The 27,126-nt window shown below is 51.3% G+C and overlaps 11 protein-coding genes across 11 annotated transcripts; 5 read left to right on the forward strand and 6 right to left on the reverse strand.

Annotated features, from left to right (window-relative positions):
• Nucleotides 1-2,834: 2,834 nt before the first annotated feature.
• Nucleotides 2,835-3,412, reverse strand: NUU61_009883 (thiamine-binding protein; the record flags this gene model as incomplete). The annotated part of the gene is made up of 3 exons (XM_056660408.1): nucleotides 2,835-3,128; nucleotides 3,175-3,276; nucleotides 3,347-3,412. The coding sequence occupies 3 exons, from the start codon at nucleotides 3,410-3,412 to the stop codon at nucleotides 2,835-2,837; spliced, it is 462 nt and encodes a 153-aa protein (XP_056506906.1).
• Nucleotides 3,413-3,658: 246 nt separating this feature from the next.
• NUU61_009884 (putative pyruvate dehydrogenase E1 component alpha subunit) lies at nucleotides 3,659-5,042 on the reverse strand (the record flags this gene model as incomplete). The annotated part of the gene is made up of 4 exons (XM_056660409.1): nucleotides 3,659-4,158; nucleotides 4,226-4,680; nucleotides 4,739-4,872; nucleotides 4,941-5,042. The coding sequence occupies 4 exons, from the start codon at nucleotides 5,040-5,042 to the stop codon at nucleotides 3,659-3,661; spliced, it is 1,191 nt and encodes a 396-aa protein (XP_056506907.1).
• Nucleotides 5,043-5,814: 772 nt separating this feature from the next.
• On the forward strand, nucleotides 5,815-8,831 carry NUU61_009885 (uncharacterized protein; the record flags this gene model as incomplete). The annotated part of the gene is made up of 4 exons (XM_056660410.1): nucleotides 5,815-6,378; nucleotides 6,436-6,639; nucleotides 6,692-7,049; nucleotides 7,108-8,831. The coding sequence occupies 4 exons, from the start codon at nucleotides 5,815-5,817 to the stop codon at nucleotides 8,829-8,831; spliced, it is 2,850 nt and encodes a 949-aa protein (XP_056506908.1).
• A 229-nt stretch (nucleotides 8,832-9,060) lies between these two features.
• On the forward strand, nucleotides 9,061-11,040 carry NUU61_009886 (uncharacterized protein; the record flags this gene model as incomplete). Its single annotated transcript, XM_056660411.1, has 1 exon — nucleotides 9,061-11,040. One exon carries the CDS (start codon nucleotides 9,061-9,063, stop codon nucleotides 11,038-11,040), a length of 1,980 nt encoding a protein of 659 aa, XP_056506909.1.
• A 234-nt stretch (nucleotides 11,041-11,274) lies between these two features.
• On the forward strand, nucleotides 11,275-12,610 carry NUU61_009887 (BSD domain-containing protein; the record flags this gene model as incomplete). Its single annotated transcript, XM_056660412.1, has 2 exons — nucleotides 11,275-12,193; nucleotides 12,264-12,610. The coding sequence occupies 2 exons, from the start codon at nucleotides 11,275-11,277 to the stop codon at nucleotides 12,608-12,610; spliced, it is 1,266 nt and encodes a 421-aa protein (XP_056506910.1).
• A 608-nt stretch (nucleotides 12,611-13,218) lies between these two features.
• On the reverse strand, nucleotides 13,219-15,559 carry NUU61_009888 (RanGTP-binding protein; the record flags this gene model as incomplete). The annotated part of the gene is made up of 5 exons (XM_056660413.1): nucleotides 13,219-15,031; nucleotides 15,089-15,123; nucleotides 15,191-15,249; nucleotides 15,300-15,411; nucleotides 15,539-15,559. 5 exons carry the CDS (start codon nucleotides 15,557-15,559, stop codon nucleotides 13,219-13,221), a joined length of 2,040 nt encoding a protein of 679 aa, XP_056506911.1.
• Nucleotides 15,560-15,986: 427 nt separating this feature from the next.
• Nucleotides 15,987-18,192, forward strand: NUU61_009889 (translation termination factor GTPase eRF3; the record flags this gene model as incomplete). Its single annotated transcript, XM_056660414.1, has 2 exons — nucleotides 15,987-18,071; nucleotides 18,130-18,192. The coding sequence occupies 2 exons, from the start codon at nucleotides 15,987-15,989 to the stop codon at nucleotides 18,190-18,192; spliced, it is 2,148 nt and encodes a 715-aa protein (XP_056506912.1).
• Nucleotides 18,193-18,624: 432 nt separating this feature from the next.
• On the reverse strand, nucleotides 18,625-19,206 carry NUU61_009890 (pre-rRNA-processing TSR2 family protein; the record flags this gene model as incomplete). Its single annotated transcript, XM_056660415.1, has 1 exon — nucleotides 18,625-19,206. One exon carries the CDS (start codon nucleotides 19,204-19,206, stop codon nucleotides 18,625-18,627), a length of 582 nt encoding a protein of 193 aa, XP_056506913.1.
• Nucleotides 19,207-22,161: 2,955 nt separating this feature from the next.
• On the forward strand, nucleotides 22,162-23,001 carry NUU61_009891 (uncharacterized protein; the record flags this gene model as incomplete). The annotated part of the gene is made up of 2 exons (XM_056660416.1): nucleotides 22,162-22,561; nucleotides 22,652-23,001. The coding sequence occupies 2 exons, from the start codon at nucleotides 22,162-22,164 to the stop codon at nucleotides 22,999-23,001; spliced, it is 750 nt and encodes a 249-aa protein (XP_056506914.1).
• Nucleotides 23,002-23,225: 224 nt separating this feature from the next.
• On the reverse strand, nucleotides 23,226-24,957 carry NUU61_009892 (Zn(II)2Cys6 transcription factor domain-containing protein; the record flags this gene model as incomplete). Its single annotated transcript, XM_056660417.1, has 3 exons — nucleotides 23,226-24,612; nucleotides 24,684-24,847; nucleotides 24,907-24,957. The coding sequence occupies 3 exons, from the start codon at nucleotides 24,955-24,957 to the stop codon at nucleotides 23,226-23,228; spliced, it is 1,602 nt and encodes a 533-aa protein (XP_056506915.1).
• Nucleotides 24,958-25,993: 1,036 nt separating this feature from the next.
• On the reverse strand, nucleotides 25,994-26,743 carry NUU61_009893 (putative flavoprotein; the record flags this gene model as incomplete). Its single annotated transcript, XM_056660418.1, has 1 exon — nucleotides 25,994-26,743. One exon carries the CDS (start codon nucleotides 26,741-26,743, stop codon nucleotides 25,994-25,996), a length of 750 nt encoding a protein of 249 aa, XP_056506916.1.
• Nucleotides 26,744-27,126: the final 383 nt, after the last annotated feature.

Below are 27,126 nucleotides of genomic sequence, written 5' to 3' on the forward strand. Positions count from 1 at the left end.
TAACACCGAGTCCCATCAGACTGAAATTAGCAACCGAGCCAGCCACGGGCTCTTGCTGGGAAACGATGCAAATATCTAGATCCCAGAGTGCCGGAACCAACTCTATATATCATGTTTTCTCCGGATTTTTTTTGGGGGGGGGGGGGGGGGGGTGCTATGTATCTAGGTAATAGGGAGTGTTGGCTGTCTGATCGAGGATAACAAATCCTCTGATCGCCCTATGCATTCCGCCCCGCTGCAATCAACACGGAGACGCCCTGGTGGAGCTGTCAGGAATTCATTCTCAGAGCGCGAGTCATGCCGGACCTGACCAGCTCGCCACGGGGGGCCAAGATTTTGAATCTGTCCTCCCGGGGATATTAATCTATTCTAATGATTTTAAGAAGAATAACAATATAAAGATAAAGATAATCAATTCAAGAAACAGAAGAAACAGAACCCTCGAGCCCAGTTGATATGTCAGAATTAGGGCTTGGTTGGCATTCGTAATTAGCTCCTTGGGCTGTAATGTAGATCCATCTGCCCAGGCCATCATATTCTAGTAATTATTATTATAAGATAATTATTATAAGATATTATTATAAGATATTATTATAAGATATTATTATATTATGGGAAAACGGGGCCATGCATCGCGGAACACGCCAAATCCTCCGGCGATCCGGGATTACCCCTTGACGGCTCGTCTCGCTATTTTCCCGAACACACTCCGACACGATGATATGATGATACTCTCGCTATCGGTAATATTTCGGATTAATGAATACACCCAAAGAAAGTGAAATAGTAAAGTAAAAGTAGAAATGAAACAAAAGTAAAAAAAAAAATCTTCATCATCACAGGTTATGATCGGCACACCGTGTCTCGTGCGCAGAGTGTCGATCCAAAGTCAAAGACCGCCAGTTGAGAGGGGACGGGTTTGGCAGAGTTCGTGTCCCACATTTGCAATTAGGATCTTGTTTGGCTGTTTATTTTTTATAAATTTTTTATTTCTTTTTTCTATTGCACCCCTCTTCTGTCAAGGAGATCCGTACTCGGCGTACCCCGAATCTTAGGGTAAAATAATCATGCAGATGGGCAAAAGGAAAGAGAAAATCAGAGAAAATCACATACAATTGTCTACAATTGTTATCCCTGCAAATATAGTCCCCAAAAATAAAACCCCTTAACGCCTTCACCACATCCCCGGGCTTCCCATTCCCAGGGTACTCGACTTTATTGGCAATCGGACGAGTCACAACAGGCCGACCCCGACCGCTGGGAATGTGGTCGGGGGTGTTCCCACGGTATCGGGAACACCGGCGCGCGAGCCAAACCTCGAGGCTGGGTATTGGAGATGTTAAAGGGGGAAATCCCGGTCCTTCTATGGGATCCATTTTTTCATCTATGGTTCTGTAGATAACTAAAAGATTGTTCCTTTCTCTTTTGTCAGTACTTCCGTTTATACCTACTGTGAATGGTACCTCATGTATGGATAATACTGTTGTAAACGGGGCAGTTCCGCTCCAGTGGAGACCCCCCCCCCCCCAATCCTCGGTTCTCTTTCCCCTCTTCAGCTATTGAAGAATAAAACCCAGTCGATAGTGGAACCTGCCCTCTGTATATCCGAGAAGCAGGTGATTTTTAAGGATTGCAGATTGGGGAATCCTAGTTCTACTAGACCAACTCCAAATGGACCCAGACCGAGGCAGTTACACCGATTGTCAGGGTCCTGGCGATCAGATAATGTCCCTGCAGGATCTGTTGAGGAGGCTGAAAGAACAAATTTTTTGAGTAAGGTAAACTGATGCTATACATAGTGGGAGAGGGCGGATAATTCATCCACTTCCTGTTAGGGCTAGATATCAACAGCTGGAAGTATATATATACATGGATGCAAAATCTGCTACACTCATTCCGTAATTTTACCCTCCCTGAATTACTTTCCAGCCGCCAACTAGGTTATCGCTTGCCCGCCCGGCGTCATTTGCAACAAATGCCCCGTCCAGCCCGAATACGACCTCGGAGTCCACTCCTTCCCCTTCCCCTCTGTCTGTACTGTACATTGTTTCGACTCCTGAAAACAGCAAATGACAATTTCCCCGAGCAAAAGACCCAGGACAGACTACTTTCTCGGCTACGTGGTCTTTGCATTCACTGTATACCTCTTAAATCAATTTTCATTTTTCATTTTTTTTTCTTCTTTGACAAATACTATATTCTCCACTACCAATACAGCCTTCTATTGGGCCGAGGCCACCTACGAGACGGCATAGCAGAATGAACAGAAAGAGTGGGTAATCAAATAAATAAAAACCCAAAACTCTGCCACGTTGTTTGGAAGGAGATCTTCAGAGTGTACAACTGCGGGGGGGGTTGCAAGTATGCAGATCGGCTGCGTCCCATAAACACACACGCAGAACATTCGACTTACTACATAGAGATAAGGCTAAGGAAGTCCGTCTCGGGTGAGGACCCAGTTGTTTGTCTAGTAACATGATATTATGGTCATGATTTGGAATGGCCTGTGGATAGAACATGCTCCGCGGAGACTATAAGAACCAATCGGTCTAGAAAGTAAGGGGAAAAAAAAAAAAAAAAAAGAAAAAAGACTGTCATGCAAAAAAGAACAGATCCAAGATCCCAAGACTCCAATGACAGCGAGTTCTCCAGAGTTTCCAGATCGGCCCTCCGAGGGGCCCGAGCTGTGTCATTCCCCCTGGGCCATATCTCAAATCGCATGATTTGTCATTGTCATTGCTCTTCTTACTTCGTACTAACCCCCCCAAATCCATCTGCACTCATGACGCAGGTGGGTATTCCTCCGATCAACCTGAGAAATTACAGGAAACTGATCAAGCCACAGAGAGAATCCTCTCCACCGACGCAACATTGCCTTCCATTGGTTGGACCTTGTCCGTTCTAGGAGCCGTGAGAATCATCGCATATACACACAATTGATAAATAGCACAAAAGAAATAAGAGAGAGAATACCTCGTTTGGATGCGGATGTCTGTCTGGACTCTGGCTATCCCTTGCTGATGGACAAAGGTGTGCGCGAATCCAATGAGCTGGACGACCTGGTCCCATGGTCCCTCTGCGATGAATTGGTCCTTAGCTGGCATTCTTCCAGGGCTCTGCTGGTTATGCTGAACATGAATTGGTCAGGATTGCATGTATCTGCAACATACCAACCGTTGTGCCTGTCGCGTGCATCTGGAACTTCAGCCCGGACTGCTGGATCAGACGCTGGATGTCGGCGATCTGCTGGGCGAACGAGATGCTTTGAGATCCGATCTAGCCATTGGGAACGAGTGTCTCGTTAGCTTGTTTCTGAAATAGTGGATCAGGATATTCTCGGACTCACCGGGATCAGGGAGAAGTCCGCCGTGCACCGCGAGGGGGTTGCCAGAGCCGGGTTGATATACGCCATGGTGCTTTGTTGATACCTTCTGCAATTTGGTTCGTTCAATCGATGTCAATTGGAACAATCAGTGACCAAGTCCAGTATTTATGGCTGAGCACGCAATTCAAACCTATCATGAACGGATCATGGTGACGTGAGATCAAAAAGCAGACATTACGGCGAAAACAAAGAACCACGGAGAGACGCCAGATATATTCTATTCTCTACTTATTTAGGAAAGCCAGGATCAACAGAAACTCGGTTCAGCCAAGTCTAGTACCAAGTCTCATCAACCGTCCTCCCACGCCTCTGCGCTGGCTCACTCCCAGGCACATAAATATCCTCGAACAAAATCCGCGGCGTAGCCTCCGGCGCCGGCATCTGCTCCGCCTGCCGCACCTCCTGGCCGACGGTATTCCGTACCTCTCGATCAATGCTCTTCGCCTCGTCCTCCGTCAGGACCCCCCAGTCCACCAACCGCGTCTTCAAATTCCCAATCGGGTCGTTGGCGCGCTGCTGCTGGAGCTCGTCGCGGCTGCGGTACGCGATGCCCGGGTCCGACATCGAGTGCCCGGCGTATCGGTACGTGGCGTACTCGTAGAGCAGCGGGCCATTGCCGGCTTTGACGTATTCGCGGCCGTGTCGGACGGCGGCGATCACGGCGAGGACGTCCATGCCGTCGACGCGGAGCCCGGGGATGTACTGGGCGCGCTTGTAGTATTCGGTCATGGCGGAGGCTCTTTCGGCGGAGGTTCCCATGCCGTATTTGTTGTCTGCGTGGTGTGAGTACCATAAAAAGCTAATTACTATAGCAAAAAAGAAAGAAAGAAAGAAACTCACTCTCGCACCCAAATATCACTGGCAAATTCCACAGCTTCGCCATATTATACGACTCGTGCACCTGGCCCTGGTTCGCCGCCCCGTCGCCATAGAGGTTGATCGTGACGTTGTCTGTGTCATTGTACTGCTGGGCAAAAGCGATGCCAGTACCCAGAGGCACATTGGCGCCGACAATACCATTTCCTCCAAAGAAACTCCTGGCGTACATATGCATCGACCCACCCTTTCCATGCGCGATTCCATCCCGACGCCCCAGCAACTCTCCAAGTATCGACTTGATCGTCCCGCCGCGCATGAGAGTGAACCCATGTGAGCGGTATGCCGTGATCAGCTTGTCCTCCCTGCTGATGGCATGTTCGATGCCCACAGCTACGGCCTCTTGTCCTGTTGATAGGTGGCAGAACCCGCGGATCTTCCTCTCTTTGTACAGGCCGTCGGCGGCTAGTTCGAGGCGCCTGGATTATACATTAGCCTCTGTGATCTACGCAATGTATGGTCCGATAAATTCCAAACCTGATCATCGTCATATCCCGGTATAATTGTCTGAGTTCATTCTTGGTCGTTTCGACTGAGTACGCTGGCGGATCGAAGTTGTAGGTTTCGAAGCTCGTGTCTGGTATGGGTACTGTGAACTTTTTATCATTTTCCTAGGACAATATTCTTGGTTAGAGAGCGATCTTCTAGGTCCAAGAAGAAAACACAATTAGATTCTCACAGGAGGTATATTGCTAATGTCGGCAACTTGAGCAAGTCCGCGACGACTAATAGAGCGATGGGCTCTCAAGGGTAATAATGTGGCCCTGGTGGCTGTCCACATAATGATGATTGCACTTCAGTTAATTGCAGAGGTTTTTTGCTGAAGAGATTGAAGCCCATTCGAGTTCGAATGCATATGTACCTCTGTGCTAACTAATCCTGATACTGCATCCCTAGAGTGATGTAATCATGAAATCATGGCCGATTGGTTGTTATGCGACTTTACTGCAGGGGTGCCAGGGAGGATATCTTGAATGTATTGCTAATGGATTATAGTGATTATGCTAGAAAGTACTCCAGAGCTGGTCCAAACCATGTGTTTTATGCTTTGTGGCATAGAAATATATCTTGGCAACAAGATTACCGATTGTAGTATATGATGAGGCCATATTATTCTGCTAAGAATAAATCTCTACCACAAAGACAGAGAGTCTATATATCAACTACTAAAATCTGGAACTTGAAATAGTCAAGTATTGATCATTCGCACCCCAACACACTCCCGAATCGGGTTATATAGCAAATGCGATCTCGGCACGGATCAACAAATATCCGATATGACGCATCTTCTCTTCTCGAAAACCCCAACATCAACAGATTGCGATAGACACGGCCATCGTGGGCAGTTTCACAAAATGTGGGAGCAATAGCAACTATACTATTCACTGCATCTATCTACTTGAGTCCCAGGCTCTTGCTTTAAACTTCCCCGCAGTGAAAGCAGCAGCTCTCATAACTTTCTCAGACGCGTCTCACCTACACGCGTATACCCCATCTGAACCAGAGAGCCCCCGGGAACAAATCCTTTATGCCCCTCAAAAAGCTGGTCTGGCATGGTGCGCCGTACCCTAGCGCGCTCCTCGAGGGGACGGGGATCGCGGCACAACCAGCTCAAGCGCGAGCGAGTAAGAGATGACTCAGTCCCAGAGGTCTACCAAGAGATGCTAGAAGAGGCAGAAGCTCGTGATCCTGGGCAGTTTGCCCCGGACAGACCCATTAAGAGACGGCGAGTTGGAGACATGAAGGCAATCCCGGTGGAATCCCAGCCGCTGGACCAAGGCAGTGTCTCGGGCCATGCTGGCAATAATGATGCCCAGCAGGTGCAGACTGTCTATGACACCACTACTACAGATGAATCTGATGTTGAGTGGGAAGATGTCGATATTCAGCACTCTGCACCCACCATGCTGGGTACCCCTGCGTCCCAGGCTGGTGGGGAAACGCTACAGATTACCCTTGATCAAGAACCCGAGAAGCGAAAAAGGACGGCCCAGAGAAGGAAGCCGGTGACAGCAGCAGAGAGGAAAGTGAGATTAGAAGTCCATAAAACCCATCTCCTTTGCCTCTTGGGCCATGTCCACCTTCGCAATCTGTGGTGCAACGATGAGGATTTACAGGTACGGCCTGGGCTGCTTGGGGGTTATTTATTGAACAAAGTCCAATAATTTTTCTAGGCTTTTTTGAAGAGAATGCTGCCCAAGAGAATCCTCACGCTGCTAATCCCAGAAGAGGATAAACCGCAGTATATCAGGTCCACAACATTTGTTGATGGCCTCAATCAAGCCGGCGACATCTTCAGTCGCAGGTTTCGGGTGACCAAGCCAGGCATGAAGCGTGCACACTGGGCTGATGATCAAGACCAGCTGAAACAGAGAACGGTATGACACGGCAGGTTATATGTTGCAATACGTGCCTCTAACATGACTATAGGAGGCAATAATGTCCAATGCCGAAGTCTTCCTGTCGAAAGAGGACTTTCGGATGCAGGCCAAGGCAATGAATGGCTCTCGAGATTTCGGGGCCCAGTTATTCTGCGCTTTGTTGCGATCTGCTGCCGTGGAGGCAAGGCTTGTTTGTTCATTGCAACCATTGCCATTTTCTGGGACGGTCAAAGACATGACGCCATCCAAGGCAAAACCTGGGCCCATTGTTATCTCTTCTGATGACCATGATACTTCCACAGATGAACGGCAAAAGCCCGCGGATTCTCCCACGCCGTCAAGGATTCGACGGATCGGGCGGCCTGAATTTGCTCCTGCGCGCCCTCCCCCCACATCTCCGCGCCCAGGTACGTGACTCTGGATAGTTGGCGCTGCTCCCAACCGACAAAAGGCTAATATTATCAGGCCCCCGTCCGACCCCTCAAGAATCATTGTACCCTGTGCTTTGGGTAGAGGCCTTTAACGAGGCTGTACAGAAATGGGTTGCAATCGATCCTGTCGTGACCAAGTCCCTGGCCAAACCCTCTAAATTCGAGCCGCCTGCCAGTGATCCATACAATCAAATGAACTATGTGGTTGCATTTGAAGACGATGCCTCTGCCAGAGATGTTACCCGACGCTATGCAAAGGCATTCAATGCGAAAACGCGCAAGCTACGTGTCGAATCGACACGAAACGGGGAGGCATGGTGGGACAAAGCCCTGAGAGCATATGAAAAGCCGTTCTTGGAGGATCGGGACGCAGCGGAGGTCGGTGAACTGACCTCCAAGTCGGCGGCTGAGCCTATGCCACGCAATATCCAGGACTTCAAAGATCATCCTGTCTACGCACTCGAAAGACACATTCGTCGCAATGAAGTCATCTCCCCGAGACGCGTTATCGGGTACGTCGGTTTAAGCAAAACCACGTCCAAAAGTGACAATCTGGAGCCCGTTTACCGGCGCACGGACGTGCATCTCGTGCGTAGCGCTGATAAATGGTACCGTTTGGGACGGGATGTCAAACTGGGGGAGCAGCCTCTCAAACGAGTCCCTGCGAGCCGGGGAAAGACCGGAATGTGGAGTGACGATGACGACGAGCCCCAAGAGACAACTCTCTACGCCGAGTTTCAAACAGAGGTCTACCAGCCGCCGCCCGTGGTTCAAGGGAGGATCCCCAAGAATGCGTATGGCAATTTGGATATCTACGTCCCCAGCATGGTTCCACCCGGTGCGGTCCATATCCAACGACCGGAGGCAGTTCGAGCAGCCCGCATCCTTGGCATTGACTATGCAGAGGCTGTGACGGGATTCGACTTCAAAGGGCGGCGTGGCACTGCCATTTTTAGAGGAATCATCATTGCTCTTGAATACCAGGAGGCCCTCGAAGAAGTCTTGAGAAGCCTTGAAGACGAACGGCGCCTAGCCGCCCTCGAAGCCCGGTCTGTGGAAGCTCTACGGTTCTGGCGACTGTTCCTCACTAAGCTCCGCATTGCAGAGAGGGTCAAGAGCTACGCGGGCGAGGACGAAGAACTGGCGGAAGAATTGGAGTCGGAGCTGGTGGAGAATGTGGAAGACGCTGGCGGAGGGTTTTTCCCAGAACCCCATCAGCCGACGAAAAGTCCACCACCACAACTGCCCAAGGGAGGAAATCTGGCCACGAGCACTCTTTCCTCTGGTGATACAGAAGCCAGTCTTCCCTTTGCTCCCCAGGACGATGAAGCCCTAGGCGGAGGATTCATCCCTGATGAACCGGTGGATGACGCGCCAGCTGCAGAGCCAGCTGTCCTTGTCGCCAATGCAAACCCAAGTCCGCACAACAACAGGACCCAAACCTCGAGTGAGTCTCGGTACCGCTTGGTTGTGGTGCCACATCACAAGCCGAGCACAGAACAACAACCTCAACCAAGTACGCCAGAACCAACAGCACCCGCAGAACCCCCGGGATCATCTGAGAAGGTCCCTATTGCAGTAGACTCATCCACGAATGGTGATTCCAAATCTGTCAGCGTAGATCCCATCTCGCGACCCGTGTCTCCCCAGGCGCATGCCCCGGTCCCGGATTCCGACAGCGAGATAGAGAAAGGCTCGCTGCTGTCCGAGGACCCCGAGGATGAAGATGCGATTCCCGAGTGGCTGATGTCAGACTAGAAATGTAAATAGATGATACCTGTGAAACATACATGATGCATGATTCTGTCCTGTTGGTGGGCAAGTAAAGTCGACTCGAGTAGCCCACATCCACAGAGCGTGCACGGACCATGTGTTAGTGGGAGCGACGCGTTGACGCGTCGATGGGCCCAACGTCATCGTCTTTCGTTTTTTTTTTTTCCAACAGACAAACGACTCGAGCTGAACTCTGCACTCACTTGAAGCTGCGATGAAACGCCAGCAGCCCCATAATTTATCAGAGATCGCGCGAGACCAGTTCCGAACCCCCAGCCGACCCAGCCCGCTGGGCCCAGCAGCATTCGCAACCTCAAAAAGCACCTCGAAGCGACGCCGGTCCCCCGACTCAGCAGCACCCACGCGCATTCACAAGAGGAGCTCTTTGCCCAGCGGCTCGCGGGCCCAGCCCACCCTCACCCAGATCGACTTTGTAACGCAGCCCACGGACTCGGATGAAGACCAGCTCGATTACATTGACGAATTCAAGCCTCGTGGCGAGACCGAGACCCAAGACCCAGCTAAAGACGATGACTCTGACGACGCGGACTATGAAACACCCCGGGCTCGGTCGGCTCGGATCTCGAAGTTCGGAATGAATCATCCAGCGCGTGCATCCAACGAACACCCGAAGAAACGACGAAGTGTTGGGATTAAAGGTCGAGACTCTGAGCCGAGAAGCCATGGCCTCAGAAAGAGCGAAACACCAAGGGCAAGTATCGGTGCTAAAAGCCGTCGGAAATCACTGGAGAAATCGAATGGGAAGCCAGACAAGACTCTTACACAAATGGACTTTGTGCGGCGCTACATAACCATCGATGATGATGACGACGACGATGTCAACATGGGATACATACAGCAAAAGCCTACCACAGATAATGCCCATGATGAAGAGCGAAAACCAATGGTTGAATCGAAGGAACCACCTCCGGATCTTCCCCCGCTGTCTGCCAAACGCAACCCCAGGGTCTTTGAGGAAGAGCTGGATCTATCTACAGGAGAGCCCATATCACAGTCAGCCGATACCCAAGAAGGAGATTTAGGTCAAGTTCGTCAAGACGCTCCGTTATCTGGGGCACCGGCGACGCCGCAGAAGCCTCGGAGGTTGGAGGTTCCCTCTTCACAGTCACCTGAAAGCCCCGGTCTGGCGATCATCACGTCGTCCCAGTTTCGGGGTGTTACTCGCTCGCCTTTGAAACAAAAGTCTTTGAACCTCCCTGACCATCTTGAAAAGGCCATTAAAGAGGAATCTCCGCAGTCCGAACCGGCAGCTGAGAATTCACACCATCCAGAAGATTCACTCAATGCCACCACTGCTGGCTCTTCCACTGCTTCTGAGTCTCAAAATCTGCCTCAGCCTACTTCTGCTGCGAAAACCGCTGTCTTAGTACCGCCCCTAAGGCCAACACCCCAAGGATCTCCTGAAGCAAACGGCGAACCGACAAGCGATCAACCCAAGAGGGAGAGGACAGTGGTGTACGAAACGGACGCCGAGACAGATTATGGTGACTTTGACGAAAGGTCAAACGATGGGTCTGAGACCCCATCGCCAGGGATGGGACAGCGAGAGCATGATTCTAGTCCTGGCTCGCCAAAAGATGACTCCCAAGAACTGCCATTGCCGCCGGTCCAATCCACAACAGAGCCGGATTCTGCTCCTCCGTCCAACGTTCCTATGTCGGATGCCTCGATCTGCTACCAGCGAATGCACCCAGCTACACAATTCCCACATGAACCTATTCCGGCGTTGAACACGCAGAAGCTGTCTGAGCTTTTCCCGCATGAGAGCAGCACTCAATACCCCCAACCAGAACCGCCACGACCTTTGCCCCAAGAACCTCCTGCAGCATCCTTACAGACCCAAACACAAACCCAGACTCAGAGCCAGACCCAAAACCAGACCCAAGGGGAAAAGGTGCCAACAGAATTTGTACCTGAATCTTCGCCCACTCGGGAACGAGAAAGCAGTGTTGATGTGCCGGACGCGAGCTTTTCCCGACCTCGCGTGCTTGACTCGGTGGTCCAAGTTGAGTCGTCACAGCCCGTCGACTGGGGCTCTAACCGACCCCGCGGGATTCTTTCTCGCAGTCAGCTACTCACTTCGAGCGTGATGGAGAGCGTTCCGTTGCCAAATTTCTGGACGGGGAGCCAGGACAGTGTGGGAGAGCCGTATAGCTTGCCGGATGCTTCATGAATTATGACCTTGTATTTGCAGCGATTCTGCCATCAGCGATTTATTAAAATAGACAGTTAAATAACCCACCATAAACAAGCAGCTACAGTTATATAGTAAGTAGCCGACAGAAGGGATCAACCGTGGTTGTCCGGTGCAGATCGCCAAGCACAAGCGGGGCGGTCGGCCCATCGAACGCGGAGAGGTGCTGCAACCTCCGAATGGGCAACTTCTCTCCTGCACATCTCACCCGCCATGGACATCGCATACGACCACATCCAGGAGGAGATTCTGACCTCCAAGCAGGACGACGCTCCGTCCAACTCCAACGCTCAGCAGTCCAACATCAACCTCAACACCGAGCTCCAGGAGACCTTCCGCGCTTTCTCTGCCAGCCCGTGGGGCACGACCATTGGAGGATTGTGGGATAATGTGCGCAAGCAGGGCGAGAGCTACTACGAGGGCGCTCGTCAGGAGTATGCAGCCGCCAGCGAAGAAGCCGTCAAGGGGTTCTCCGACCTGAAAGAAAGCCTCGTCGATCGGACAAAGGGACTGTCGCTCAGCGCGACCGGGCTTACAGGCGGTGGCGGCGAGGGCCAGACCGACGAGGCCACCACGCCGACAGCGTCGACTGAAAAGGAGTCTCAAGAGAAGGGCGAGGCGACCCCTGCTGCCGGTGGCGAGGGCTTCATTTCCCGCTTAAAGGCGGAGGCGGCTCGACGACTCAAGGAAATCGAAAAGGCGGAAGAGGCTGCGGACGAGGCGATCCTGCGATTTGGGATGAACATCAGCCAGAAGCTGCGCGATGCAGTAAGCATCGTGCCTCCTGAGGCTGATGCTGAGGGCAAGCTCTTGTTCGAGAGCAAGGATGCTGAGGGCAAGCGGGTCATCCACGCCACGCGGTTTGATGCCCAGCTGCACGTAATCCACTCCAATCTCGAGAGCTTCACAAAGGACCCTGCTAGTGACAAGTGGCCGGCCTTCCAGAAGGAATTCAGTGTCGAGGGCAACACGGAGCAGATCGCTTCCCACTTGGAGAAGTACCCCGAGCTGCGGGCCGCCATGGAGAAGCTCGTCCCGGAGCAAGTGGAATATGCGGATTTCTGGACTCGGTACTATTTCCTACGCCTTGTTATCGAGACTGAGGAGCAGAAGCGCAAGGAACTTTTGAAGGGTTTGTTGATCCCCTAACTTCTACACCTACTGGGCTGAGACTGTTGGCTAATTACTATTCATATCTACAGGCGCCAATACCGAGGAGGAAGAAGAGGTCGGCTGGGACGACGACTCGGACTCTGAGTCTGAGTCTCCCTCGACACCCCAGCTCCGTTCCAGCAACCAAAACCCCGCTCCCAGTCAGGATGCTCCCGAGGCCGATGCCCCCAAGCCGGATACCCCGAAGGCAGGCGCCCCGAAAGCAGATGCCCCGAAAGCCGAGCCTCGCCGGTCAAATGACCAGCAGTCGCAGGCCGATAGCGAATCCAGCTACGACGTTGTTAGCGGCACGGCCAGCCGGACGCCTGGAAGCCCCAAAGAAAAGAGTCCGACGTCGGACGCAAAGGCGGATGAGAGTGACGAGGACTGGGAGTAAATCGGGTTATTCAACGAGAATGGAATCGCTCGGGGTTTTCCCTTTTCCTGCGGGATGCAACTTCACTTTTCATATCCACTTGACAGTGGCCTAAAACCTCGACTCGTCTACCTCAGTTCGGAGTTGAGTCAGCATAACCGCCTTGTGGATTTCCCAGTCGCTTTCTTTGCTGGAGTTCGGTTCTGATGTTTTCGGGGGCTCAATGGTGTTGCAGGGATTTGTTCTTGTCTCTTCTTCTTATTCCCAGCCCTGCTTTTTGTCCCGTGGCTTCAGCGACGTTGCCTCTTTGCTGCCTTTTCTATGATATCTGGTCATGCATATTATTCGTTCAATTTACATATCTTTCATCATTCCTTATTGGTATATATCTCGTATTGGAAAAGGCTAGTCTGTTTTGACGTATATTTTTCGACTACCGAGTCTAAATATTTTCGGGTATGGGCTACTAACGAAAACCGGGCAATGGCAAGCTTGCGTGGTAGATGTGAACAAAGTGAAAGTACCAATAGTTCTCGATTCTACCAGGAAACGCCCCAGGCTTCACAGTGCGAAGTAAATGCAAGTTACATGTACAAGGATCATGATAGCTCATGCAAACGGTCCGAGAGTCATTCCGCAGTCCCAGAACCAACATCTCCATCTTTGTGTTTCGGAGCGGGCCCCGACTTCTTCGCAAGCGGCGAGCCCTGCCTCGAGCTTGCATTATCCGCATACGCTGGCGTGACACCACGGAGACCACTCGGTCCGCGTCTCGGATCAGACCGAAGACCGGGCGACCCTCTCCTGGGAACAGACACGGGCGTTTCAGGGGTATTCTCACGAGAGCGGAGATGGAAGGCCGACGATCGCCCACTAGGCGTGTAGATGTCGTCGGCATCACGCGGGGTTCCCGCGGGACTGCCGGGCATCGAGCCGTACTGGTAGTCCTCGCCGCGGCGCTTGACGGGGCTTTCATCGTAGGGGTCCCATCCGACGCGGCGGCGGGCCTCGGAGCGTAGGCGTTGACGGTGCTGCTCGTCGCCGCCGGCGCCGGTGGTGGAAGATTCCTCGAGGAAGAAGTTGAGGAGTTCGTCGCTGATGGAAAGGTGCGACTGTTGCTGGAATTGCTGGAGGGAGGTGAGCCGAAGTAAGGTCTCTAGGAGGGAGAGCGAGGTGCGGATGTTGTCGAAGAGAGGGTTGGAGACCGTCGTTGTGGCTGCGACTTGCGCTGGTGTGGAGGATGGCGGTTGCTGGGAGATTTGCTTGGGGGTTGATGGCGAAGGAGATGGAGAGGCCGAGGGCCCCTTGTCTTTCAGAGAGAGCTTGGCCATTGCGCTGGGGTCAAGGGACGTTTCTGTTGCGTCTGCTTCGGACTCGGTGTCCGAGGCTTCGTCCTCGTTGTAGACTTCGAACGCAATCCATTCCGGGTCCAGCCCAGGTGGTAATCGCCATTCCTCGGGGATGGAATCTTCGTGCAGGGACATGAAAGGATGATCGGCGCCAATGGTCGTTCCGTTAAGCTGTGCGTCGAGCTGTGCTTGCTCGTCGTCTTCCGGTTCCTCCTCGAATGATTCGTGAGCAAAGTCGTTCATCATGTCCTCGCGCTCCATCATGCGCCGTGGAGGCAGAGCGTTGGTGTCTCGCTTCAACAACAACACCGGGTTATTGGTCTCTCCTTCGGTGCTGATGTTGAGAATTCTGCCTGTGTCGGCGTAGAAAATCTTGGAGATCTGGTGGATGGGCATGATCTCCCGTATTCCTGCTGAGGCGACCCCCTCATAGTGCTGGGGTCGAGGTTCGTTCTCTTCAAATGTGTGAACCCGTCCATCATCAAAGTCTTCGATGATCAGAACTTGATATGCATATTCGTCCACTCCGTCTGATCCTGAAAGCTGTGGTTCTTGGTTTTGATCTTCCGAGTTATAGAGGTCTATCGGGACTCTTCTGAGTTTCAAGCGTGCCTTGTGCATGACCTCTTTCCATGTTGCTTCGCGAACAGATTCTTCGTCGTGGGGCCGTAGATGACTTGCAAAAAGCATGTACATCGACAGGGTAAACGTTGGCCCTATCTGAACCGCCTTGGATTGCGACATGGAATACTGTGTGTCACCAGCCGTCAGAAATGTACTGGCCTGTAATAGTCGAGAGGGCGACACAGTTGCCGGCAAATTGGTGGATAGCTTGGCACCAGAGGTGGTGATTGCCAGGTTCATGAGAGGCACAGCATCCTCGATCCGGGCCAGGAGCTTCTTGATATCCTTGACGATAAACTTGAGCTCCGTATTGTTTTGCGTTCGATCTTTTGCACCCTTGGAGCATTTCCGCATTGATTCTTCAGACGCGGCAGCTCTTGCTAGCCGTTGCCCGAGCGCCTGAATATCCCATCTCAGGGATTTAGTGAGAGCAACGGCAGACTCGAGCGATGTGTTACCCCGAGCTGCACTAGAAATACTATCAGAATCTGTATAATCGTTTAATCGCAGAAGACGACAAACTCACATCAGTTCAATCATGTCAATTGAAGGGGAAATGACCTAGATCCCTGATGGTTAGTTCAGAAAGTCTAGAATTGAGATGTTCGATTGCGTGATTTGCACAGACCTGGATTTTGCTCTCAAGGCGTTGCTGCAACGAGAGTAGCTCATCTCGATCCTCACCATCTACAGTCTGGCCAAGTCAAGACAAAATGATCAGTAGCCGCTCCACGTACACGATGTGCGAGATGATCCATACTTGAAGTAAACGCGACGATTGTCGCATTGCATAGCTGGCCGTGATCGCAATTCCCGAGCTGTAATAATGCCAATGAGCTTGATTTCATCCTATAGTTCCACCAGCAATGATCGTACCGGATGGCATAATTCATCGCCTGCTGGGTAAGCTGTTCGTCATACTTGCATTAGATTTCGGCCACCTATTGCTTGAGACAGGACTGGAGAAATCACGTACGCGAGTGAGAAATGCGTCCATCTTGAATGAGATCACCACGACTCTCAAGAGCCGAGCCGATTGAGCTGGGTGTGGTTATAGTTGGCCCCTGAGCAAATGCCTTGGGCTGTGATATGGAGGGGTGCTTATCGATAACGGTGTACCCAAACACTCTAGAGGGCCCAACGCCGTAGTCACCCGAGGCTCAAGGGTCTGATTGTTTTCGCCGTAGACATCTCATATATAGAGAGGAAAAGAGAGAAATTGAAGCATTAACCACACCTGAAGAAAACGCGCTAGACACAAAACAAAGCCGCGAACGCCTGCCACGTGATCGCATCGCGGGGTGCTGAGTCATCGGTGCAAAATCAAAAGGCGCTGCCCCAAGCGTCGGACATCCCACCATTCTTTGTTTGTCCTCTTCGTGTGGCTTCTCTCCGACTGGTTTCTCTCCCGGTCTTCTCTCAAGATGTCCAACCAGACTCCCGACTCCTGGGAGGATGAGCTTTCGCGACAGGCCGAGGGCGTCAACCTGAACGCACAAGGCCGCCCGCAACCTCAGGCGCCCTCATTCCAACCCGGCGCGGCCTCGTTCCAGCCGGGCGCTGCAGCCTTTGTGCCTGGACAGCAGCAATACCAGCAATATGGCGGTTATCCCTACGCGCAGTATGGCCAGCAAGCCTACGGTGGCTACCCCCAGCAAGGTTATGGCCAGTATGGCGCATATGCGCAGCAGCCGGGTGCCTTCAACCAATACTACAATGGGCAGCAGCAATACGGTGGCTACCCCCAGCAGCCTCGTCAGAACGCTCCGGCAGCTGCGCCTCAGCAGCCTCAGCAGCCAGCGGCCCCGGCCCAATCCGCCTCCAAACCTGCCGCGAACGCGAACGCCGCCCCGCCCAAGGCCAAGGTGTTGTCGATCGGCGCTACCACCTCCACCACCGCTCCGAAAACCAAGGTTCTTTCGATTGGTACGCCTACCCCGGCCGCAAACGCACCGGGCAGCGGCTCGGACAAGGACACCAAGGGCCCCGAGGCTGCCACGGCTGGTGCCAAGGTGACGGCGTCCAAGGCGATCGATAAGACGGAGAACAAGACAGACTCAAAGACCGGTGCTAGTGGCAAGTCCTCGCCGACGCCATCCTCTGGCCGCTCCAGCCCTGGACGTTCCAGCCCCGCGCGCGGTGAAACAGCCAAGCAGGCCCGTGAGGCCAACGTGGTTGCTAAGCAGCAGCAAGCCGATGTTGACGAGGCAACATTGAAGGAAATCTACGGTGAGCGGAGGGAGCATATCAACGTGGTGTTCATCGGTCACGTTGACGCTGGCAAGTCGACCCTGGGTGGCTCTCTACTGTACGCCACTGGCATGGTCGATGAGCGAACGATGGACAAATACAAGAGGGAGGCCAAGGAGGCTGGTCGAGAAACCTGGTATCTTTCGTGGGCGTTGGATCTGACCAACGAGGAGCGTTCCAAGGGTAAAACAGTCGAGGTGGGCCGAGCCTTCTTCAAGGTCATGATCCCGTCCCCGGATGGCCCTATTGAAAGACAATTCTCGATCCTGGATGCTCCTGGCCACAAGTCCTACGTGCCTCACATGATTGGTGGTGCGTCTCAGGCGGACCTGGGTGTCCTCGTTATCTCTGCCCGTAAGGGTGAGTACGAGACTGGTTTTGAGAAAGGTGGCCAGACCCGTGAGCACGCGCTTCTTGCACGGAACACGGGTGTCAGGAAGATCGTCATTGTCGTCAACAAGATGGACGACCCCACGGTCGAATGGGACAGGGCACGATACGACGAGTGCACAGTGAAGGTTGTCAAGTTCTTGGAAGCTCTCGGCTACAAGAAGGATGATATCCACACTATGCCCATCTCTGCCCAGCGTTCCATGGGTATTAAAGACCGAGTTCCCCAGGACCTTGCTCCCTGGTACAGCGGTCCATCACTTCTGGAATTCCTGACGGAGTTCAAGATTCCCGAGCGTAAGATCAACGCCCCGTTCATGATGCCGATTACTGCGAAATATCGAGACATGGGTACCATTGCCGAGGGTCGTGTTGAGGCTGGTGTGGTTAAGAAGAACGGCAGTTACCTTATGATGCCCAACCGGTCAGAAGTCCAGGTCGCTGCCCTCTATGGTGAGACTGAGGATGAAATCCCGACTGCCACCTGCGGTGATCAGGTCCGCATGCGTCTGCGTGGTGTTGAGGAAGAAGATTTCTTCCCTGGCTTCGTGCTTTGCTCGCCGAAGCGTCCCGTCCACTGCGTGTCTGCTTTCGAGGCGAAAATCCGTATCCTCGAGCTGAAGAGCATTCTCACCGCCGGTTTCAACTGTGTGCTTCACGTTCACTCTGCCGTCGAGGAAGTCACATTTGCGTCTCTGCTTCACAAGCTCGAGCCGGGCACCGGCCGAAAGAGCAAGCGCCCTCCGCCGTTTGCGAGCAGGGGCCAAACGATCATCGCCCGTATCGAGGTCACCAGCACGGCTGGTGCAGTCTGCGTTGAGAAGTTCGAGGACTACAACCAGATGGGACGCTTCACGTTGCGTGACCAGGTATGCTTGAATCATTATAGATATGCTTTGGCTATATAACGACTGACAAAATGACTAGGGGCAAACCATTGCGATTGGCATGATCACCAAGCTTATTACCCCCGAAACCGAGAATGCGTAAGGTACTCTTGGCAACGGATCGTTAGAGTGCATATTCCCCCAAAAAGCGAAGCGAAGCAAAAGGCCGAAGGCTCCCTGCGGTTAGCTTGCCATGGCCTCTTCTGTGCGGTGTACTTCCGCTAGCGTTGGGAAGGACCTCTGAGCAGGGAGGTACGGGTGGGCAGAGGATACTCTAGACAGTCCACCTTAGCTGATGATGATGAAAACTTCTCTTATCTTTCCTATAGATATTGCGCCTCATACCTGGGCTAAGAAGCATTTTCCAAGGTTGCTTAGTTGACTGTTTACTTGGATGTGGTGAACAGTCCCATGCGATTGAATACCTCCGTATCTACTCGACAGGGAGGCAAAAGTCGTCTATGTAAATAAATAAAAAAAGAACTCCATGCGTGGATATATTCGCAGAAGCAGAAAAAGCCAGACAAAGCCCAATCTAGCGCTTCTTCTTCCCAACAACCTTCGTAAACCCATCATCATCAATCTCAGGCTCGACCTTCTCGCGAGGAGCCCGAACAAGAGCAGGCGCATCCCCCATCTCGACATCCCCAGCATCCGCACCATCACTGTCCTCCTCATCATCAGTCTCCTGGTCCTCGTCATGGGCCTCAACCTTCTTAAACAAGCCCGCAGCCGCCGACTTTTGCTGACTCTTCCGTTGCTGCCACGCATCCCACATTTCGCGCACGGGGCCGAAGTCGCCGCGAGCCGTCTGAGACTTGATATCCATGATCTGCGCCGCGACGGGCGCCGCGCTCTCGTCGTCGACCACGACGTCGAACTCGTCGTTCATCACCTGCACCAGCACGTCCTCCAGGTCCTCAGCGTCGGTTTCCGGGCGTTCGGCCAGCATGTCGGAGATGGCGCCGCAGAGCCAGTCGCGCTTGTCGGCGGAGGTCGGCCCGCCCCAGCTGGATTGTACGGCGAGCGTGAGCGCGGGCCAGTTGTTGAGGGCCAGTGTGATGCCTAGGTCGAGGAAGGACGAGGCGGAGTTGGCTGGGGGTGCTGTTGAATCCATTGTGGGGTTTTATGTGTATGTGTGGAAATATATTTTGGGGGAGAAGGGAAAAGAATCGAAGGAAAAGGATGTCTTCGATTTCTGTTGGAGGTGGGCTGTGATCTTCTCGTCGTTGACAATTGCCCCGCGGAGGTTCGTAGGTGGTTGGGTTGGGGAAGGGAACCCAAACTCTTGCCGACAGGAGAAAAACCCGGTTCAGGTAATTGGATATGAGGAATCAATATGCGTGCACTCTGTGTACACCAAAATAAAAAGTGTTATGAGCAATTGAAGAACCGAGTCTCGTCGCTGTGTTTATCGTCCAAAAATTCTTGAGCGGCGATTAGATACGATAAGCCCCGTCATGTGACTGCACCTTTCCAGTTGGTATTCACTCAAAGGAACAGAACAAGGCCTATGAAAATAAAGATAGAGGATAAATTAGATGAGATAATATAGAAAATGTCATAAAAAAGGATACGAAGAACATATCATAAAGGATCCATTGAAGAACAGATTGAATATAAAACAGACAGAGAATTCGATAATTTGGTAGGGTGAATGAACAAGAAGGGTGTAATAATGTAAGCCAATCAGAAAGTGAAAAAAAAAATGTCAAAATAAGACAGCAAAATAATATCTCCGATAGGGGGAATCGAACCCCCGGCTGCCGTGTGAGAGACGGCGATGTTAGCCACTACACCATATCGGACCACTATGGTGGAGCCTAGTCGGGTTTAGTTTTTATTGACTGGTTTAGCCCATGTGTCCCTAGGCACGTCCCCGCGTGTGTATATCACTACGCGCCCTCTTTCCCCTCTCAAATCCAACAGTCCCCAAAATCCGTTACCTTCTTTGCCTATCAATTTCACAGCCCTTAATTGCCTTTGCCTTCTTTTCCCTGCCCTTTTGCAGCTGAGGCATTTCTGCTACTGATTAGAATCGCCGAAAGCTCTGCCACCCGTACCTTTACCGCTTATCGGCGATTCCAGCTACTGTGAATTCGACAACACGGCCGCATTTTGTGTTTTAAGCAGGGCGTCAATTGCATAACACAGACACACACACATCATATGATAACAGATTAACCGGGTCGTAGCATTTTCATGGTTGTATAACTCTTAACTTCTTGAAAATTTGCTGCAAAATACTATCCTAATAGCCTTCATGTGAGTCATGTCTGAAGAATCCTCGACTAGATACTTTGATCGCTCTTATTCAAACACTAGAGTGCGCTTTAAAAGCTGGCTTGTTCCACGACGGTCCCCTCTTGCCTACAGAGCGCCTTTTGGAATTTGATCGTCATCGCTATCTGAAAAATCGTAATCCTACAGCTCTGGTTTCTGTTACCGATCTGAAAGCTTATCTTCCAATCTAGATGTCTAAGAATAGAATCAAGTGAATGGGCGCTTATTTCATGTAAAATACTCAGAACATACGTTCAGACAGAGCAAACATGAAATTTCCATAGAGATAAAGCTTCTCTGTTTGAATTTATGTGGGATAGGTGACAGAATTATTGACTAGTGCCCTGGCTGCGCCAATAGTAGGATCCGTATACTGCGGAACCTCGGCGCCAACACCATGGCCCGCACTACATAGTACCCGTGTATCAAGCTATACTTCAAATCCGCGAGGTGTACAGGCGACGGTTTTGTTTTCTTGCGCGCACCAAAAATCGTCGCTATTCTACCGTCATCTATGTTTATACTATATCGGAAGGTCACGGTGAATTATGCAAAGAAGTTTAGTCTTATCCCTTCCGTTTAAGCGTTATAAGTCGCCGTGCGTGGTTCTATTAAGTCCATCTATTGCCGCTTCAGCTTTTTGCAGTTCTTCGCCCTGCTCTTCCTTCTTCCCGTCCTAATACATATCCAGTTAATAAGGTATTTTTGCTATTGATATATATATCGCCGAACCCTGCCACTCCCTCTCCCCCCAATACTAGCTAGCTCGAAATGGTTCGTCCGCTACGATCCCCCTAGTCTCCTCCGTTATTCTAGCCTCGAAGAGGAAGAGGGTTGAGTTGATCAGCTCTTTGAACCGACAAGACTATTTCGACCATCTAATACGCGTCTACAACAGCTTATAGGTGATTATAGTACTGCTTCGTTCTTTCGCAACGATTGCGAGATTTTACAAAGACCATTTCGAGACTTTGGGTCGGGTTTTAGGTTTAAACAGCCACACGGCCCGTCGTCCGATCGCCTGCAAACACTACATATCAAACCTTTCGAGAGGCTATGCTTGGCCCCTGCCACCGAGCACGAGCCAAGTAGCTTAACCCGATAATAATAGATCTTTGCTGTATAGCTTGCCGAAATAGCGATTAATAAAATAGCTTATTACTTATTCTAGCTACTAGAATCAGTTTCACCCAGCCGATCTCTAAATTAGGGGTGCCCTGCTGGATTGAGCTGCTATACAGGATTTCTTATATAGGTTTAGCGCTATCGAATTATGCAGTTGAGGAAGGGGGGCAAAAAAGGCGAGTCGAAGAATTCTAACGCTTACCAATAGACCTAAAGCGAAGATTGCTAAGGATATAGTGGATCCACACTCTCTCGACCTCACTATTACTAAGAAGAAAACTCAGTTGACAAAAAAAGGGGGGGCCGATTCTCAAACGGATCTAACGTACATAAATCGGCCCATGCACAGAATAGCGTATGGATGAATATGCCAAAATTAGATTTGTCTATACTACATATAGTAACCGGCAAGCTCAAAGCCACCTCTCGGGTTACGATCTGCGTCGAGCGCGTATATATAACTGAGATAGATGGCTGTGTGCTCTACGTATATTTACATCATTGGTCATGCATAGTGTTCGGGGCCACTTTTAAGACGAGGCTCGCAGAGGAGCCTCCACCAGACCCTGACTCTGACTTCGTTCTGTCTCTCTCAGCTATCACTCTCATTGACACAACGCGCCCTACACAACACACCCTCGATTCTCCATTATATCGCACAGCAATGACGATACATATCGAAGGCGGCTACGCGGCTCGCCGCCCAAATGGTTGTCTTCCAAATGAGAATAAAGCAGAGGCTTGGCAACCAAGATACTGGGCATGCTGTCCAGATGGGCAGTATGCTACGCAGAATTCCGAGGACAACGGGAACTTCTTCTGCAAAGGCACAGAAGCAACTGCAAATGACATTCCCCGGCTTTGCACGAACTCAACCTGGACCCTTTACTACAATACCGGGTTCTTCTGTTGCGACCAGGGCATGGTAGCATATTTGGCGAAGTCAAAGAACGCCGATTCTACCGATGCGACCTTTGGCTGTGATTCCCAGGCCTACGTGAACCAGCAGATAAATAACCATAGCGACTGGACCGTTCAACCTCTCAACCCTTATACTTCTCCCGGTATGCCCGAGTCTCCGTTTGTTTCTTTTCTTCCTTCTTACGGATTCAAGAATATTGAACAAAACAACTAATCTGTTCACCAAAAAATAGACAAAAATTCAGGACCAAATAAAGGAGCTATCGCCGGTGGAGTTGTCGGAGGTGTTTGCGGTGTGATTATTATCCTGGGGCTCGTATGGTTTTTACTACGTCGCCGCTCTCGCTCGAAGGTATCCCACAACACCCCGGGCGGTTCTGTCGTTACGACTTCCGACACACCTTCATTATCCAAGTATGGACATCAGCCATCTGAGATTGAGGGGGAAAACAAACCAATGGGCGAATTATATGATCCTGCTTCAATGCGGACTGAGCTTGAAGCCAACAAACAAGCTCGCCACGAGCTTGCCAGTAACGTACCGAAGAACGTGAGGCAGGGCCCACCTTCCGAGCTTCCTTGATGCATTTGCTTGGACCAAACTGTCTACCACGGGATCAAGCGTTTACTTCTTGAGTTGAGTTGGCCTATTGTTTGGGGCCTGAAGTCAAAGTTAATACTGTAAGGTAGTGATTTAACTAAAATACCCATACCTGTTTTGTTAGGCAAATTCATATCCAAGTTATAGTAGTAGCAATCACATATTCGTATATTATATTCTTTATATTTTTTTTATATATAGCTATTTTAAGAAGCAGGAAGGTGGAATATCATTTTGGTGGCTGGCTCTGGGTTAACCAGCTCATTCGCATCCGCATCTTCGACGCCCAAGTCTCCAATTCGCCGATCCTTGGACGGCTCAGGGGGACTTTCTTTCATGGCCATGATCTCCTCGATTTTCTCCGGGGTGAGCTTGACATCGTGCTCCCATTCAATAATCCCCGTCACAATCCCCTTCATAACATCTCTGTCCCACATGGTCTCCCTGGGGCAGCCAACAGTCGCCAGCATCGACAGCGCTTTGAGACGAAGAGGAAGGTGGCGGCATTTCAGAGCGACGAAATACACCGCGCTCACAAAGCCCATCTCGAACGTGAATTTGGGGAGTCTCGGCGAGGATGAATCCTTGGCCGGGGGGTCCGCGTAGCTCGCTAGCTCAATAATTTGCTCGAACTCATCCATGTATGCGTTGTACACGCCCTCCCCGGGAGTCAAGCAGGCACTCGACCAGATTTTACCTGCAAGCCATCGTACCTGCAGGATTCGGTCGATAGTCGCATGTGCTTGGGGTATGGGATTGCGCGATTTGAATTCGGTCATTGCTGACTGCCACACCTCTAGGCCCCTGACCACTCGCTCTTGTTGTTTAATGAGCGGTGTCGGAGGCCATGCAGAAGAGGATATATCAGAGGCCCTACAATGGTCCTTTGCCCGGAAGAGCCCCACTATATGGTGAGTGAGCCTATCTAGCGCCTCTTGTGCCTGGAGCAGGGACTGAAATGGGCCGGTAGTAATCGGAATTTGACTGGCGCTGAGAGGGTGATCTGAATGTTTGTTGGCAGCGAAGAGCGGGAAGATACCCATGTGGCGTAAGATGGCCAACAGCTCTGGTTGAGGAGTGTGGAAGGTGAGAATCTGAGTGCCGTGCCTGCAGTGCTGGAGGGCGGCTTCGACGTCCCCCCGAAGAAACTCGATGCAGGTGAACAGAACGCATATGAGCAGTACTGTATCGAGATCAGAGGGTCCCGGGGCTTTCAACGCAAGAACGGACTTAATTGCTTGGTTATAATGACGAAGCATAAAGCCGCTGTCATACGGGACTACGGAATCCTGGGGATTTTGGTCGAGCCGTTCGTACAGGACGCTAATGGCCATAGTGGCATGTCGGGCAGCGGAGTCTTGGTGTACCACCTGGATAACCATCTGGGTCCAAAACGAGCGGCCTAATGGGCCTGAGAGAACCGGGGCCACCACCTGTTGGAAGAAGGCCAAGCTGCGTAGTTCAATGGGATTCACATCCGGCATCATCGTCGGCTTCAGCGACAGCAGGCCTAGATAACCATCGCATTTTCGACTAGTGCATGTGGATCCTGTGTAGTGTGGATATGTCTCATCGCACTTGGCTTTGCGTATCCTGCTCTAGCGTGAGTCACGGGAAGGACCTTCCACAAATCCATGCATCACACACACACTCTCTCTACTTACGTGGTGATACATGCCGGATTTAACTTGGTCACGCGTTTCTCCTCGGTTCGTTTGATCGTCCGGTCAGTCTGATCGCGGAAAACGAGTTCCCATTCATCGCGGTACCCCGGACACTTCTGGCGCGCCCGGATGCACTGTCCACAATGGGGGAGCTGCTGGTCGCACTAGACGGTAGTTAGCACGAGAAGACGAGAAGAAGAAAAGAAGGACAGAGTCCACGAACGCGGCGCTTTATTGCGCGACAGTTGGCGCAGTTTCTTGAGATTTTGGGCATTTTTGGTTAACAAGAGGGGTGACAAAAAGATTAAAAGCCTTTAAAGCTTGAAAGTGACGACGAACCTTGGAAAGTTCCGCCCCCAACAACCTTAAATAACCCCCATGCCGAAAATAATTCGGAAGAGTGGATGCACTCGTGAATTTGAATTTGAATTTGAATTTCGCGTACTTCAATTTGCGCGGTGACCCCAGCTCCTGGATTCCGACTCACAAAATTCAGATTCTAGTGATGGAGATCCCGCTTAAGGAGATCATATCCTTCCTGGATATAATTTCCAAGTCTGCGGTTCCTGACTTTATGGCCCCCAAGCCTTGAACGTTCTCGAGAGCTGAAACACCCTCGGTAGACCACAACGGACCCTATAGGGCGAGACGAGTCTGGAGTCCGTGAGTGGTTTATAGCGTAGAAAGTTAGAATATAGAACCTCATTTCGATTTAAAGAGACACAACACGACTTAGTTTTATTCTCGGTGGAGATTATTCAATAGCACATATAAGGAACCCGAGAACTGGAGATATTAGAGTTTCTCTCAATATATGCTTAGGATGATGATAATAACGATGCGTTTATTTGCCCAATAAATCTAGCCTATATACAAACTGCTATACAGGAACTGGGCCTGTTTAGAGAAACCAGACTAGAGTAGATATATGTAGTATCCCAGCTGAAGTTGTTGAATGAAAACTGCGTCCACGGATGAAACACACAAAATTTCAAGTAAAAAGTAAAAAAGAATAAAGATAAAGACAGAAACAGGTCTGTGGCTAGACGCAGAAAGAAGAATAATTTCGAACCTAGTCTTTACAGAGCTGTATCTTCACGATATCGTATGCTAACACATCGGCTAGTCGAGCCTTTTCCCTAGGTGTGTTTAGCCTAAGCCTTTTCCATATAATTATCTCTCTGTTTCTCATATTTTCATTATCATTTAATTGTTGTTATTTTTTTTTATAGCCCTTCAGACTCTATATCAAGCCTTGTACACATGATATAACGGGGCCTTCCGGCCACTATTACTAGCTCTGTTCCGTATCATTCTAAGCCAAGCCTATCTTCAATGATCTTAACTATATCAGTCCATTCCAACATAGCACCACCCCCAACATCTCCACAAGCCAACATCTTCGACGCCTGCGGCGGCAGAACCTCAAACCACCCAGTCTCCTCGCCCGTACCCTCATCTCTTCTCACACCCCATTCCTCCCCAAGCACCCGGATCTGCTTAGCCGTCACCGGATGCCGCCACATAGCGGTATTCATAGCCGGCGCGACAAGAATGCGCTTCCGCTGCCCGTCCACCTGCCCATCGGTATCCCACGCCCGACACACCGACGTCAACAGGTTATCGCTGACGCCGTTGGCGAGCTTCGCGAGCGTGTTGGCCGACAGAGGTGCTATCACCAGCAGATCTGCCCACCGCCGGAGATTTATGTGCAGGATGTCGGCTCCGCGACGCCAGGGCTCTGGGCCCCATTCTGCGGCGTCGTCGTAGACGGCTTCTACGCCGGGTAAGGAGCGGAGGGAGGAGAGGGTTGGCTGTTCGGCTGATTGGCCGCCGAGGAAGTGTTGCGCGTGATGTGTGAAGATTACTCTGATTGAGAGCTTGTGGGTGTAAGGTGCTAGGGCGCTGATTATCTGGGGTATCTTGATTGTTGCGACGGAGCCGGTTGCGGCGAGGAGGAGGTGGATGCGATTGTCGGAGAGTGAGGCTTCCCAATCCTCGGTGGGGTCTTGGTTGGGTGTGTCATTGATAGCAATATTAGGTTGGGTTGCTTGAGGCATTGTGTGGATACACACACTCCTCGAAGGCGTCCAAGTTTAGTCGGAAGGTCGTGGCAAAGTTGCGGAGTGTAGAGCCCCGAGGCGGGGGAGTGCGATAAGGGCTTATCGATAAGATATGTGCATAGATGGCTGTCAAGGCTCAGAATACCCATGGGTTGTTAAGGGTAAGGATGATACTCTCTTAGATCAATATCTGATTTTCTATTTTGCTACTACAAATGCCAATCTCCGGTTGTTGGCTCATCAAAATTCCTCCCCCAATGAACGGAACCACTAGAATGATCGGCTCTGCAGCCTCAAAAGTTCCTGCCTAGCACTGGAAGCACTGGGAATACCCTTGATTCTTCCTCCTTTGCTTTGCTCCCCGGACCTGGGTTCTCACC

The sequence above is a fragment of the Penicillium alfredii genome (assembly GCF_028826965.1).
Source record: "Penicillium alfredii strain IBT 34128 chromosome Unknown utg000012l_segment0_segment0, whole genome shotgun sequence".
NCBI lineage: Eukaryota > Fungi > Ascomycota > Eurotiomycetes > Eurotiales > Aspergillaceae > Penicillium > Penicillium alfredii.